Genomic DNA, 16,258 nt, shown 5'->3' with positions numbered 1-16,258 from the left:
AATCAGTACATATCTGGTTTGTTTTGTAAGTATCTCTACTGGGGTGACAAAAGTGACTGGCCATGTTTCTTCCACACCATCCCAGTCGTATTCAGCATTTGCTAACACCACTTGCCCGAAGAGTGGTGTCAGCTTAACAAGGTTATCTTTGTCTTTGTGTACCTTGTGGCCAGGTTTTGTGTAGTGATAAATATTGTGGTGATGCATGTTACAGTGTGATGTGGTATGGTGATGTATTTTGGATGGTCACATGAGTTGTGTGTGATTTTGTGATGCCTGTGTGGTTATATTTGTAGTGTGATGTGGTTCGTGTTGTCACGTGTTGTTGTGTAATGTGTGTCGTGTTGCGGTAGGTGTATGGGCGGACTTTAACAAGCGCAGTCACGGAGTGCCTGGCGAGTCCACAGGCCCCCCCGCTGGAAAGAACCTGTCGGAGGTTGTCAACAACATTGTGTGGGTGCAGCAACTGGAGGCCAAGGTAGCGCGAGCACACATTATGCAGCACAAACACACGAGCATGGGCAAACAAGCATGTGTGCATGATCATGCGTAGGTATGTACACCTGCATCTGCATATATGTGCCTGCTTTTGATTAGGGCTGTCATAATACGACAAATTGAATTGTGACAATTGAATAACAAGGATGAGTAGTAATTTCGACATGCGTTGCAAGCTTAGGTGTATGTGAACGTGTACATGTGCCGTGGGTGTATACAGATGCGAGAGACACTGGACACGGCGACGGTGCTGCTGGGCTCGTTGTCCGGGTTTGCCGCGTTTCGCACAGACTCGCTGGCACTGCAGGAGGAGCTTTCGCTATATCGGCGCGAGCACTTCGAGGGGTGGAGCCGTGACACACTCGCCGCTATCGCAGACCCGGATGCTGGTGTTGGGTGAGCTTGGGAAACCACGATAACTGCAGCTCTCAACCTGTAGACATGCACCTTGGTTGTATGTCCCAGGCAGTCCAACATGATTTCATGTGCACACGGTTTATTATCTGTATACCAATTTACCAAACGCGGTAACTACGGGTCCGCAACATGCATTCGCAAATTTCGCGGGGCCACGGTTCTCCTCCGTTAAAGACAGATGGGCGGAGGTAACGCTTTTACACTTTCAACCTAATGTGGAAAGTGTTAAAAATGCTTCAAAGTCACTCAGATGAGTCATAGTGATCAATTTACATCACCGTTATAGATTTTAATACATTGTCAATGTGTGTGACTGTTGGTGTGTTGTATGGCTGGGCGGTGTGCCGTAGGCTGCGTGCCAGCGGGCGCGTGATGCAGCTAGAGCCACGGGATGGCTCACTACGTGTGTGCTACTCAGACCACTTGGCCGCACTTATTGCTGAGGTCCGTCAGCTATCGGCGCTCGGCTACACCATTCCGCCCAAGGTCCTACAGGCAGCTACTACTGCCCTCAAGTTTTACCGGCATGCCAACACCCTCAAGCAGGTATGTGGATGCAGGCTAGTCCTGTCATACATTTAGTAGACTAAAGTATTCTATCACAAATGCTAACCTCCACACTCAGACACTGGACTTCACACGTACACAGATACTAGACTATGAACTCACAACTAAACCAGACTACAGACTCACATTGACACCAGACTACACATTCAGGTAGATACTGGACTACAGTTCTAAGCATCCAGCATTGTACAGGCACCAGACTATACATATATAGTGGCACTCAGCTGCAGGTAATGAGGAAATGGGATGGATGATAATATCCTTTCAGATTGGCCATGAGCAGCTCATCATCCCCAACTGCCCCAAGCCTTGAACCCAGGCCTTCATCAGTGCTGGCTCAATCCTCTGTCAAGGCCATTATACGCATCTTGATGGAAAAAAAGTCGCACTAAATCCTTGCGATTGAACTTAAGCCGTTAAAAGGTGCTGGCTTCATGGAGTAAATTCGAGTTATAGTCAAGAAGAAGTTGCAACCCACGAAACAAATAACTCATCTTGTAGATGAGTGCCCTACGCTTACAACAAAAGTTTGAATCATAAATGAAGAATTATATATTTTTAAGTCACGGTTAGGTGTTCCATCGTAGTGCATAGTGACATTACTGCATTGACATTAAATCTTATGGGAGTAATGTAAATTACTTCATCAGTGTCATACAAATGTGCTTGCCTATGATCTTACTCAATGTTTTCCTTTGTGAAGATTCAAATTAATGTCAAACAGACCAGCACACACAGCTGAATTATGTTGACAAGATGAGATCTACTTATTTTTTTGAGTTGCATCCTTCTCTAAAATTCTTTAACTGACCTAGTCTTTTATCTTTGTTTGGTCAAACCATCATCATTACTGAGTCTTTATGCATTTATTTGGTGTGAACAGGTGGCCCATTTTTACAACACAATCGACCAGCAGATGATCCCGAGTCAAAGACCCATGCTTCTGGAGGCAGCGCTGGCCTTTGAGAAAATAATAAAAGTATGTATACCTACACACACACATTTTAAATTTACAAAGATCCATTCTTTAGCCATACAGACTCTGAAGGAAAGTGCTGTTAGCAAAGATCAATTCAGGCCAGCATGGAACTTATTGGGAATGCTTGTTTTCTTTTGACATTTCACCTCTGCATACCCTCATACCTCCATCTTTATAACATCTTCCGCATTTGACATTTCCTTACCTCAACTGCCGCAGAAACCCTCGGCTACACTTTTATCACATTCCGACTCCGCGATTGCAAATCTCTACTCTATGGCCTACCGAAATCTCTCTAAACTCCAGATGATATAAAATGCTGTTTGCCAGACTCCTCACCTGGACCCTAAAGCAAAACAACATCACAATACTTCATTCCTTCACTGGCTTCCAATAAAACCCTGTATCAATTTTAACCTCTCACCACCTTCAAGATCCTTAATTGACTGTCATCTACCTACATTTACTTTCTCATTTCATTATACTCCTCTCAACACACTTTCAGTTCCAGCAATCAGAGCCATGTGTTGATGATACCAATCAACATTCGCTCAGTGGGAGATCGCTCATTCTCTTCTGTTGCCCCATAGTCTGGCACTTCATTCTCGCAGCTATTCATATTGTAACCTTCCTGCCACTGTTCGAGGTGATACTCAAGACCTTTATATTTTGCTGTGCCTATCACATACTGCCTCTATCTCTATAAAATTAGCATGCCCATTGTTTCTTTACTACACATTGAGATGAGGTTAAGTTTAGATGCTGTATTACTATAAATTTTAAAATATGTATTATTCATCTATCTTAAATTAAAAGAGGCAACCCTTAGTCCTGTATCTGACAGTGGCTCACCAACCTCTACTCTCTTGTTTCTCGCTCACACTCCCCTCGTGTTCTTCTCTCACATTAGAAGTCAGGTTCGCGTGCAGAAGGCGGGAGCACGGTGCAGGTGACGTGGGATAGCCCCGAGCAGCTGGAGTCATACATTGCGGAGCTGCAGCGTGCGGCCGAGACGCTCACGGGACAGAACCGCAGGCTGCGGCGTACCCACCTGGACCTGTGCGACAAGGTGATCCAGTCTGAATGATGTTGTCAGAGCCATACACGTGTCTGAAGCTGCATCCCATGTATGACAGTGTAACAATATGGGTGCGTGTGTACAGTCGAGCCCTGCCTCCTTGTATAGGTACCAACTTGTGAAAGCCCTTCTCTGCCTGGCTGGGACTCAACCAGGGAAGATACTTGATAGTTTTCACTGTGGGGTGCTGTCTAGGCCTACACATCGCTGTCTGTACTCAAGTACTAAGCCTAATATTTGCCATTGTGACCTGTTGAACTTGACCGTAGTTCTAATCTTGACGTGTTGTGTGTCTGTGGGAACATGCCAGGTGGTGACACTAATGGGTGTGGACCTGCTGAGGCAGCAGCAGAGGTGGAAGTCTGCGGTGCAGGAGATTCGACAGATCACTGAGAATGTAGCCGTGCAGGTAGCCTATACGCACGTGCTCATGCATACAAACACACAGATAAACATGCTCACTCGCACATGCATGTACACGTGCGATCACACAATGCATCCATGTAAATATACACATGCACACATTCACACATGCATGCTCGTACTCAAACGTGCACACAAATGTGGCCATATTCAGTTATATGCACAAGCTCATATACAAACACGTTAACTGTAAAACATACACACGCATACAAACATTCACAATCATGCAGACAATCATGCACAAACATTTGCTCATAGACTAACCTAAGTTTACGGGCACCCGCTTGAACACACTCGTTCACACATTTTTTGCACTAGCGCACACACAAATAAACACACAACCGCCATTCGCCACTAAGTGGCGGTGACATCACCACGACGCTTGTGCCAGGCTATGTGCACGTTGAGGCCACGTGAAGTGTCAAACGCCCGCTAGCAGGAGGTCACGGGGCAGACCCAGGTGCCGCGGGTCGACACATTACACTCTCACACATGCAAGTGCATACAATGCGCGCACACACACATAAACACATGGACATACACAAATACGTTCACTCATGCATGCACATGCTGTGACATACACAAAGACAAAGATCCCCTGTATAGCCTTAACAGACTTTTGGGGCAAGTGCTGTTAGCGAGCACCTATGAAGGTTGGCAAGGCACAATAGGGGGTGGCCAGCACTACACCCTGCCGCCTTTGTCTCCCCCAGCTGCGATGTTTTCACATTGCACCAGGTATGCATTTGAGGCTGAGTCGACCAAGGAGAGGCCCTGGACTAATTCAAATAATCGTTACTGGTGTTGGCTGTGAGCGGGATTCAAACTCGGGCCAGTGGGTTCATAGCTACACTATCGCTCCCCACTCTCACATACACAAACACACATGCACACAACCTCAAATGCATATACTTTCATGCACACATACATGCATATGTACAAAGGAACAAGTATATCTTTAAGTGTTATAGACTCTTAGAGAATGTGCTGTTCACATGCTGCTGTTATGACTGGCATGGCACAATTAGCACGGTTGGCTCTTTCCAGTGCGAAAGAGGTTCATCATACATAGACCTGCCCACCTTTGTCTCCCCATGTTTATGTCGACAACATTGTATTAATTTTAGGCCAAGTTTACTTCAGGGAGGTACAGGCCAGTTTCAGTCACCAAATTTGAGTCGTGTTGTGAGTCATATCTTGGAACTGAATCTCCGTCGCTATGATCATAATGTCGTGGATAAACCGCCACTACTACACAATTCACAATTAATGCAAACACATAGTGTATATTGCTTTCTTTATATGTTGTGCTTAACGCAATGTGTCGTGCGCATGCGTGTGCCAACTACCATCAGGCACATGTGTGCAGTGTATACTGTAGTGAGTGTCCACATTGTGTGTGTGTGCGCCTGGTGTACCATGTGTTGTGCTCGTTACTTCCAGGTCTTGTGTCGTGTTTACTACATGTAGTGTGTCTCTATATTACACATGTGCATTATGTTTACTGTGTGAAGTGTGTGTACCCATGTTAGGTGTATGCATTGTGTTTGTTACACTTTCGGTGCATTGTATGCCTTGTGGTACATGTGTCATGTGCAGGGGGGTGTGCGTGTCGACAACATGGCACCATGGCTGCTGCACTGGGATCATCAGCTGTACAAGGCCCTGGAGCTGCAGTACCAGGCTGGCCTGGAGCGTCTTCACCTGCACCTGCCCGACATTCACACGGAGCTGACCTTCACGTGTGACACACACCTTTAAAACCATCATCGTTATCACCATTAACATTTCCAGAGTCATGAAGTAATATGGCTACGTATCTAATTGCTAAATTTGGTTGTGAGAATGAATATTGGTGAGCTGAGACAAAAAATTATGGATGTATTAAACACTTGTACACGTCTGCCATCGGGGGCTGGAGGGTCTTAACGACACAAATTTGGCCAAATCATTACGTGGCCAAACCCAAAAATAAATTATCGAGGAACATTACTATGAGCAGCCTGACATCACACAAAGTTGATATTCTCTTGAGATGGATGATGAAATCGTTCTTGGTCACCATCACCATAATCACCAACAACATTACCCCAATCATGAATAACATCATTCTTTAACAGCCTGGCATTGACATGGATCTGATCACCTTCTGAAAATAACCATCAGCACAACATCACCATCATCATCACCAATGTTGTTGACTTCAATATCCACCTCTGGTGCCATCACAGTACATTTCTCCAGTAGAGAATTTGTCTTGATATGACCCCTGACCTATAGTGTCGATCCCTTCTCCTTCTTTCCCCCTCCTTACCAATCACAGTCAGGGACGCCTGCAGTTGCGCCCCCCCATAGAGGAACTACGCTCACGCTACTATCGTGAGGTCCGTCGCTTCTTGGGTGCACCTGCAGCCTTTTTAGGCGTGCGTGGCATCACTGGGCCGACGGCCATCTTCCCGGCCATGGTGGAGCGAAATGAGATGCGATTCCTCGCTGTGTACATGCGTGCCGAGGCCCTGTTCGCTCGCCTCGCTGACGCCTGCACCGCCTTTCAGGTGAACATGGTCCCTTCATGATGGAGCTCTCACACTTTCCGCTTAAAAGACAACCTGCTATAGTGCATGATACCCACTTAACAGTCCACGAGCCCAGACCAGATATGTAACTTATTGGTACCACATAAGGTGGAATAACTTTAGTGGTTCCAGTTTCTTTATTTGGCCGATAATAGTGAATAATGTGATAACCATTTTACATTTAGTGGGTTATTACGTAATTCACTATTAACCAAAATTTTTTATATACTCCTATCACTTTGCTACCTTTAATAGCTACCATTTTCTGCTTTAGCCTACGGGCTCTTAAATATTTGCCATCTGTAACCTCTTGACCCCGATCTCATATCATGATCTTTTTTTAATAGGGGACGTGTTTAATGGACGATTCCAGTTTTACAGATGACTCTCTCCACCACCTCTCCTTTCTCGCTCCCTCTGCTCACATTTCTCAGGAGTGGGTGGTGTTGGGCCAGGTAGATGTGGAGGCGCTCATAGAGAAACACCTCCACACTGTGGCCGACTGGGAGAGGAACTTCCGCTCCCTGAAAACACGTGGCAAGGACGCTGAGAGGCTGCCCACGTATGAAAACCCCATAATCAAAATGTTCACATTCGCATTATTATCAATATGAGAATTAATATTATAACATTTTACGCGATCATCCTTATTCAATCTGGACAGGTGGCTCAGCGGTAGAGTGAACCACTCACAATTTGAAGGTTGCGAGTTCGAATCCTCCAGGGTCGATAAATACCACGTAGTGGTGCAGTCAACAGAGGGTTGTACTATTAATAATCTCACGTCCACCATAGGAATGAGTAATCTCCACCATTGGCTTCGGGCTGTGAAACGGAGATGAGCACCACTTCAATGATTTTTTGAGCAAGAAATCACTTTAACCTTTGACTATCCGCATGAGAAATTACTTGGTTATAATTAAATATCAAGTATGTATGTGTGCGTGCTAACAGGCAGTTGAAGGTGGACTGCATCGTTGTAAACTGTGGGCCAGTCAGAACATCCATCGACACTCATATCCAGCAGCTGTTTGAGGGTCTTCTGCACTCCCTGCGTGGCTCCATACAGGGTGAGCACACACGGGGACACACAGGGACCAGAGGCATAAAGAGACAATGGAAAATACAGATACATGGACATGAAGAGAAAAGGGGACACACAAGGCCACAAAGGAGAAGGAAACACGGGAAGTCGGGGACATGATGAGACATGAGCACGAAGAGACCAGGAATAGGGGCTCAGGGGGCATATGTGTGAGTGTCCATATTAAACAACTGCAGTTTTATTGTGGCTGATGTTGTGCTTACGGATTACTAGTGTAGTTGCTTGTTGACTTTTGGTAATTACTTTGGTAGTTGATGATTGGTATTTGCCTGTGGCCAACAGTTGTTGTTGCTGGTTGTCGAATGCAGTATTCAATGGTTGCCTGTGGTTGCTCTTTGCAGCACATGTGCAGGAGATGGAGGCGTTCATCTCAGAGGGGAGCCGGAGCCTGACCACACAGCCTCAGACGGTGGAGGAGATTGGCGATGCCCGCAGGCAGCACGCTGACCTTGTGGCACGGACACCACAGGCACGGATCCTAGCCTAACAACAATACAGAGCCACTTAATGACCTGCTGATGAGGCCTAGGAGACTGGAATGATGCAAGAGCAGTTTTAAGAATTTTCTCAGGGAGACTAGGATTCCAGATAGGATACTTGCCTTCATCACTGAATCATTCATAACTAGCTCAGGGAGTTATGATTTCAAGGTCAACATATTGAGACTCAACAGAAGAAGACTGGCTGTCATAAAATCTCAGGAAATAGTTCAGGAAATCCAGGATTGATGTATTCATACTCATCATTATAGGAGACCAGGTTACAAGACTAATGTGTTTTAGGTTGGCTCAAGAATACTCTGTTTCAGGATCAATGCCCTGACACTTAATTGTAGATGCTTAATCTTGATTTGAAGCTTTCGTGACTGCAGGAATCCATACTCTTTGGTTCTTTCGGTAAAGTAACGTAGGTATTTTATTTGATACCTATGTGACTACCGAAAGAACCAAAGAGTGCAGATGCTTACATAAAACTTTCATGCAAAATAGTTTTAGCATTTATCTTTGCCCAAATAACCTTTAGCATTACTTAGTTTGGCACAGGGAGCTGTTAAAACACCAGTCACAGGGATAAAGAGGTAAAAGAAGACAAAACTATTTTAAAGAGAGACACACCCCAAAATAAAGCTGGCCTTGTGTATATTCACACTTAAGCTCTATCCCTGGTTGATCAATGTGAGTATGCAGCATTGTTTTTGATATTGTCAGGCATGCTGTGATGATGCCACTGTGGCCTGACTACTGTGCATTTATGCACAGTATACATCTACAAAAGGTATTGGTGTTTATAGTGGCATCTTTAAGTTAATAACGTCTCATAGACAAATGTTACACCATTTAAGGTCTACTCAACAAACCTAATCCTGATTTAGATATTTCCTGGCAGCACCACAACACACTGCTAATAATGCCACTTATCCAGGAAATTCACTAAGCCTCCAAGCTCTATACTCTGGTTCTTTCGGTAAAGTCACGTAGATATAAAAAATAATAAAAGAAACACGACTTTTCGGTCGCAACACAAGCGTCCTTCTTCAGGTGAGAAATTGATCTGCTGTTTTGGCTTTATATAGGCACGGGAGGGGGGGAAGGGGGTGGGGAGTTTTGTCGAGTCGTGGTTGCAGGAGTTCACGGGGGAGAGGGGGGGAGGGTTTGTGGCGTGCAGGGACGGGTGGGGGCTGGCACAGGGGGGAGAGGGGGGAGGGTTTGTGGCGCACAGGGACGAGTGGGGCTGGAGAAATTAGCAGGTCAATGAGCTTGAATTAGTAACCGAAAACCAAGACGACAGCAGATCATTTTCTCACCTGAAGATGGACGCTTGTGTTGCGACCGAAACGTCGTGTTTCTTTTATTATTTTTTCTATCTACATGACTTTACCGAAATAACCAAAGAGTATGGATTCCTGCAGTCACGAAAGCTTCAAATCAAGACTCCAATCTCTATTTAAGAAGGGTTCTGCCATTTTATTTTAAATGTGTGTTTTACATGTGGGAATTAACAAGAGTACCTGGAGATATCCCACAAACATATTAAGGCTTGACAAAGGTCCGCAGAGTCTATTTTCATTAACTTATCAGTTTGTGAATTTCACATATCTACACAAACCATCCACTGCTGCCTTGAAAGTGGTGGGTCACGCATGCTTGCCACTGGGCCCTGTGACAGTGACTCCTTGTGTGTACAGCTGGAGCCTCTGTTTGTGGAGATGGAGGCGAAGAACCGGTTGCTGCGCTCCGTGGGCGGTGCTGGTGTGGAGCGGTTGTCGGTGCTGCGCGGCGAGTGGGATGGATTCCAGCTACGGTTGCACAACCACGAGCTGGTGCTCAAGGAGCAGGTGAGAGTGGTGAACGAGACTGGTCAATGGGCTGGTGCTCACGCCCCCTCACCCGTCTGCTCGATCAGTCACAGTCATATGGGTGAAAGCACGTGTGTGAGCATGTTCATGATTGTAATGTTAATGATCTTAATGATGGTGAGTCTGGTCAATACTGGGGGCAGCTGGAATTGGAGTTGACACCGACCGGCTGGTTTGTGATGTTCTTGATGTTGGTATTCAAAGTTTGTGTTTGTGATGTTGGTGATGTTAATGATGTACTCCCGTCCACTTTGCCTGCAGGTGGATCGTATGCGCGGCGCTGTGATGACGCGCGTGACATCGAGTGCACGCGATGTCGAGCGGTTTCACGCACGGTGGATGCAGCTGCGCCCGAACGCTTCTGCCCTGGAGTCAAGTGATCGTGGAGCCGGGCTCCGCTGCCTGGAGTCGCTGCGTGAGCAGCGCTCTGAGCTCCACGAACTGCTGGCGACGCGTGCCGTCCTCGTGTGAGACTCTGCCCCGGCTCCATATGCTCTCACAGTGCTGTTAAAATTATGCACACCCACCCACATTTCCCACACCCAGGATTTATCATAAAAAGTTCCATACACAATGAGTTTTAACTCTTATGCATTGATTCTTGTGTGCACTTGATTCTCTTATATTTCTGTCATGTGTGAATTAGACTCATGTATTATTGTATTATAATTTTGTGCATATAATTATTGTAGATGTAATAATCCTATGTATTATTTATTGTGTGTATGCTCACTTCATGGGTATTCTTCACATGTATAATTCTCTTGCATGACTATTGTGGGTGTGTGTGGCATGTGTTGCCAAGTATGACTGCCATGCATGACTATTGCCCATGTCGCTGTCATATTCACAGCTCCGACTGCCACCACTTTGATGTGGAAGAGCCAAACTCAGAGCTGATTGATGAGGTAACTGTTGTTTTGTCCTTCAGTTAACACATTTTACATTTATTCCTCTTAACCAGGATGGTAAAGATATAAATGAAATATATGTAAACAATAAAAATACGTATTTAAAATAGTTTTAAGAGAGATACAGTTTCTGTTGTCTTTGAATATAAGTACACAGGTAGCTCGGTTCATCTGGTGGCACACACCTCCCCACCTGTCAAATTTTTTGATAAAGTGTGCTGACATATCTATCACGGTCATATACACAGCATATGGTCATGTCACAGGCACACATCAAGATCCTGAATCACTCTTTCCTTTCCTCCTAGGTCTGTCCTCTCACCAATGATTATTTTGAATGTCATTGTAATGATTTATCAGTAAAATCAATTAATTAACATTGATGTTCATGTGCATGATACATTAACTCGTGCACAGAGGTATCAATTACCATTCACTTGACACGTGCATATTTGGGGTTAATGGTATTCATGGGGTAGAAAATACAAACTACAGAACAAAGAAGATAACAATGTAGAAATGAAATCGTGACCCCCAATTGTTTGTCATTAAATTTCGGCTGGGTGAATTACTAAATGTTCAACTGCCAATGGATTCCTAGCTGCTTAACTACAGGGGCCTTCTTTTGTTTGTGCAGGTGACAGCTGATGTAGCTCAGTACGAGGCCATGTGGGGCCAGTACGAGGAATTTGTGACTGCCCTCTCTGACATGGAGAAAGAGGATTGGATATCCTTCAGGTCAGTGCTGGTTATTTAGTCATGAAGCACATGGATTTTTTCATCACCGATGGCATCTCACTTCTATTCAGTGAAGATGTCATATTAGAGTGCTCAACTCACAATCGGCTGTGAGTTTAAATCCTGGTTGGGGATTGATTTAGCCTATCCTCTCCAGAGTCCATAAAAAAATAAGTAAAACCAAAATTACATGATGGGGGTTTTGTGCACAATCAATTGTGATTTGGCTGAAACCAACAACTCGTGAGCCCCTGGTTTATTTGTGGGTAGTCAACACTCAGATTTCAACCCTGTATAACAGTAGTTAAAGTTGGCGTTTAAGTGTCAAGTTTGGCTTTGATATGGGTTTAAATGTCATTTAGTTTGGATCTCATGTGTGTGTATCAGTTTTGCATTTGAGATTTGTATATGATTTAATTTTTCAAGTTTGTTTTCAGTTACAAGTTTGTGTGTGAGTTTTCTGATTTGTGTTCGAGTTTCATGTTTACATTTGAGTCTCAAGTTTGTGTTTAGTTGTATGTGCTTGAGTCTCATGTTGGTGTCTGAGTCTCCAGTTAGCGCTTGAGATTTACATCTGGGTGCGGTTCATTTCACATTGTCATTCCATGCCTCCCCGCCACCGCAGGTCCCGTTGCCATGTGTTTGAGGAGTTCCTCCTCACTTGGCACGAGCGTCTACGGAAGACAGCCCCGACGCCAGTGATGATTCACCTACAGAGCGACGTGGACCGCTACCGCGTTAGTCTGCCCACTGACTTGTAACCCACAACGTTTAACCTCTATTCAACATCAGATACATACACTTCCTTTTAACTCTGATCATTGTAATCTTGGCTTATGTCGTCAGTGCCTCCATATATCATCTTATCATTGTTTTTACTACCTTATACTAATTGCCCTAGTTGTTCCAAAGTTGACACCCAAACTGCAAGGTCAACAAGAGTCACGTGCATGGGCAGTAATGCGTCTGAAGGAGGCAGTTCAGCGAGTAGGTGCTGATATTTGTTTTTTTTCCTCTTGTGTACGTTTGTGTCTGCTCATAACCTCTCCTGCCTTTATGTGTAGCAACTATTGGTGTTGATGTAATATACAATATTTATGGGCCCGTGTTACATCATGTCCCCTCGTACACTTTTGGTCGTGCAGCTGGTGGTGCCTGTGCTGAAGTTTGTGCGTGGGGAGCACCTGTCCGCTGACCACTGGCTGGAGCTCTTCCGGCTGTTGGCACTGCCTCGTGGCACCACCCTGGAGCGACTCACATTCTCTCACATCCTGAACTCCACTGATGTCATCCTGCAGCACGCCACTGAACTTAAGGCATGATGCTGATCGATGACATGACACAGCACAACAGCGTATTACAACAATATGACACCGTCCTGCATGTCACTGAGGTCAATGGACAATGCATTGTATGTTGTGCCGTGGCACAGGAGCTGAACAGTCGCGCACAGGGCGAGGTGTCGGTGCGTGAGGCACTGCGTGAGCTCGAGCTATGGGGCGCGAGCGCTGCATTCTCTCTGGCGAAACACACGGAAGTGGAGGGCGGTTCCGTGCCCATTGTGTGCGAGTGGAGGGACTTGCTTGGGCAGCTTGCTGACCAACGCAGCCTCCTGCAGTCTCTCCGGGACTCCCCGTACTATCGGTGAGACACTCAGACTTTATTTCACCTGGTAAGACCCAGTGAGCTAAACAGCTCTTTTACAATGATGACCAGACAAGATGAGGATGACCAGACATGGGACAACAAGATACAAGAACGACTAGACATGGGGGAAACAGTGAGTCTTTGGGACTTAACGTACTAATGTTAAGACACGAGAAAATAGTGAGAGGCTGTAGAGCAAGATAGAGGAAGGGAGGAATAGAGAAAACATTTGATGGAGTGAAAGAGCAATATCGAAAATGGGGTTTGAGGGAGAGGCAAAAAGACAGAGGTAGCGCGAGACAAATAAAGAGATAGCGAGTGTGACAAATAGGGGGAAGTAGTGAGGGAAGGAGAAATGTAGGGAGGGATGAAGACTGAATGAGGGAGAAAATGAGGATAGCTGTAAAAATAGCTAATTCTTTGTTAAACACCTTGTCCTTGGTCAAGGCGCTATATATAAATTAAACCAAGATAAGGATGAAGGAAAAGGGGAAACGGAGAGAGTGTAGTCAAAGTGTATGCCTGCTTTAATGAGCAAGTTATGGTGGAAATGACAAATGCCTCTGCCATGGTTGGGGCCAGTTCTCCATAGAACCACTGTTGACTTTCCAACAAAGTAATACATATTGTATTGCCTCGGGAAGAATGATTATGGGCTAAGTTGACTCTTGACCGGGATTAGAATTCACAAACGTTGACTTGCAAATTGAGCAGGCTGCCCTTGGAGTCCCTAAGAATAAGGGAGGCCTTTGTGTTTGTTTTTCTGTACACTCGTGTGTCCGTGCATCTCTCCAGCGGCTTTGAGGACAAGGTTCAGGTGTGGGAGTCACGTCTGTCAGACCTCGATGAGAGCCTCCACAGCCTGAACCTCATCCAGCGCAAGTGGCTCTACCTGGAGCCCATTTTTGGGCGCGGGGCCCTGCCTCGCGAGCACGCACGCTTCTTACGCGTGCACAATGACTTCCGGTACACATGCACACATGGTCTTCATTAAACACACAACGACTTGCAATCATACAAAGATCCGCCGTATAGCCTGAACAGACTTTTGGGGCAAGTGCTGTTAGCGAGTATCTATGAAGGCCGGGATGGCACACGAGGGGGTGGGTGGCCAACACAACGCCCAGCGCACCAGGCACTTATTTGATGCTGAGTCGACCTAGGGGAGGCCCATAACTGGTTAAAATAATCGTCACTGGTGTTGGCCGTGAGCGGGAATCGAACTAGGGTGGTGGGATTGTAGCGCAGCGCACTACTGCTACCTACCTCGTTAATACACATAGGCAAAGACACACACAGACAGGCTGTACATGCTGTACACCTCCTAGTCACACTGACCTCGGCCCCAACACATCCACCCCCACTCACAACAACAACCGCCATTCGCCACTAAGTGGCGGTGACATCACCATGACGCTTGTGCCAGGCTATGTGCACATTGAGGCCACGTGAAGTGTTGAACGCCCGCTGGCAGGAGGTCACGGGGCAGACCCAGGCGCCACGGGTGGACTGACTGAGATGACTAGCTGATGCACCATCTGTGGCTCCTACTGTGCCAACTGACTGTGCTTGAGCTACCCGGCGCTCCGCTCGGTGTTGTGAGCATCGCTCCTCCCCCCCTCCGTTGTTGTTGGAGGGCGACTGCCTCCAACTGCCCAGTAGCATCCTTCATGAGCCTCCTCCACAGAGGCCGATCTTGATACCGCTGGTACCAGTCATTGGAAAGTCCACTCAGCTCCACATCCTCCTGTACCACATCACTCCATCTCTTCTCTAGCCCGTGTCGTGCCCATTTAGCCCCCTCGATCCGGCCGAACAAAATCTGTTTAGTCATGCGGTGGCTGGGCATGCGGGCTACATAACCCAGCCAACGCAGCTTTGCCTGCCGGAGGAGCTCACCGATGGGACTTTGTCCAGATCTTTCAAGGATATAGGAGCTACTCACACAATCCAGCCTGGTTAAACCCAAGATGGATCGTAGGCAGGCCAGCCTAAATGTTTCTAACCTGCGAAGATGTTCCATTAGGGGGGTCCACGTTTCGCAAGCGTAGAGAAGGGAGGTAATGACTGTGGCCGAGAAGACCTGAAGCGGAGCAACAGACCAGGTAGCTTCCACACAGCGTTACACAACCGATGAAAAGATAATGCTGTGGGACTGATTCGGAGTGAGACCTCTGCTGTTAAACCGGAGCCGGTCATGAGCACACTGCCCAGGTATGGGAAACTCTCCACTCTCTCCACAACTGCCCTATCATAAATTGGGAGTTGTGGAGGTGGAGTGTACAAAATACCCAAGCAGGTGCTTAGTTTTGGTGGGGCTGATGGTAAGTCCCCACCTCTTAGTGGCAAGCTGCAGGTTCACCAGCAGCACCTACAACTCCTCCTCTGAGTGAGCAGCAATTACCAGATCATCGACATACGTAACATTGTTGAGCAATAGGGAGCCATCCCTTGACCGCACCCGGGCATCGATTAGCCTCCCATTGTATTTGTACCAAATGGAAATTCCTCCGGTACAGCTATTCAAGGCTTCACGAACTACGTGGTCGAAATAGATGTTAAGTAATGTGAGAGCTAGAGGACATCCCTGTCGCACCCCAAAGTGAACAGGGAATGGCTCCGACTCCCGGCCACATAGTTTTATCCGGGCCCGCTCACCATCATGAAGGTCCTTAATGGTCATGAGCAGTGGGTCAGGGACTCCGAAAGCTCTAAGAACAACCCAGAGCCCAGGCCTACTGATGGTATCATAGGCCTTGACCAGGTCAATAAAGCAGAGATATAGGTCTTGTTCGAATTCCTTACTCCCTCGGCTGAAGCAGACGGATAGAAAATATGGCATCTGTGCAGGACCGTCCTTTCCTGAAACCACATTGGGGCTCCGCAAGCCTCTCCTCAGCATGCCTGGCAAGGCGATGTTGAATAATCCTTGCCAGGACCTTTCCCGGCACACTGAGGAGTGA

At 46.4% G+C, this 16,258-nt stretch overlaps 1 protein-coding gene across 1 annotated transcript in view; it reads left to right on the top strand.

Annotated features, from left to right (window-relative positions):
• The window catches only part of DYNC2H1 (dynein cytoplasmic 2 heavy chain 1), a 186,277-nt gene that overhangs the window by 12,125 nt on the left and 157,894 nt on the right, over positions 1 to 16,258 (top strand). The window contains exons 11-29 of the mRNA XM_078594604.1: positions 354 to 478; positions 719 to 894; positions 1,266 to 1,461; positions 2,366 to 2,461; positions 3,372 to 3,530; positions 3,850 to 3,948; positions 5,562 to 5,704; positions 6,286 to 6,517; positions 6,973 to 7,100; positions 7,493 to 7,608; positions 7,985 to 8,112; positions 9,829 to 9,978; positions 10,261 to 10,466; positions 10,853 to 10,907; positions 11,548 to 11,648; positions 12,274 to 12,385; positions 12,794 to 12,964; positions 13,081 to 13,292; positions 14,091 to 14,261. Of these exons, the coding sequence (XP_078450730.1) occupies positions 354 to 478; positions 719 to 894; positions 1,266 to 1,461; positions 2,366 to 2,461; positions 3,372 to 3,530; positions 3,850 to 3,948; positions 5,562 to 5,704; positions 6,286 to 6,517; positions 6,973 to 7,100; positions 7,493 to 7,608; positions 7,985 to 8,112; positions 9,829 to 9,978; positions 10,261 to 10,466; positions 10,853 to 10,907; positions 11,548 to 11,648; positions 12,274 to 12,385; positions 12,794 to 12,964; positions 13,081 to 13,292; positions 14,091 to 14,261 (2,776 nt within the window). The remainder of the gene's footprint in view (positions 1 to 353; positions 479 to 718; positions 895 to 1,265; positions 1,462 to 2,365; positions 2,462 to 3,371; positions 3,531 to 3,849; positions 3,949 to 5,561; positions 5,705 to 6,285; positions 6,518 to 6,972; positions 7,101 to 7,492; positions 7,609 to 7,984; positions 8,113 to 9,828; positions 9,979 to 10,260; positions 10,467 to 10,852; positions 10,908 to 11,547; positions 11,649 to 12,273; positions 12,386 to 12,793; positions 12,965 to 13,080; positions 13,293 to 14,090; positions 14,262 to 16,258) is intronic.

This window comes from Lampetra planeri, chromosome 5, assembly GCF_965212315.1.
Source record: "Lampetra planeri chromosome 5, kcLamPlan1.2.h2, whole genome shotgun sequence".
Taxonomy (NCBI): Eukaryota; Metazoa; Chordata; class Hyperoartia; order Petromyzontiformes; family Petromyzontidae; genus Lampetra; species Lampetra planeri.
This window is presented reverse-complemented; position numbering and strand designations above follow the sequence as displayed.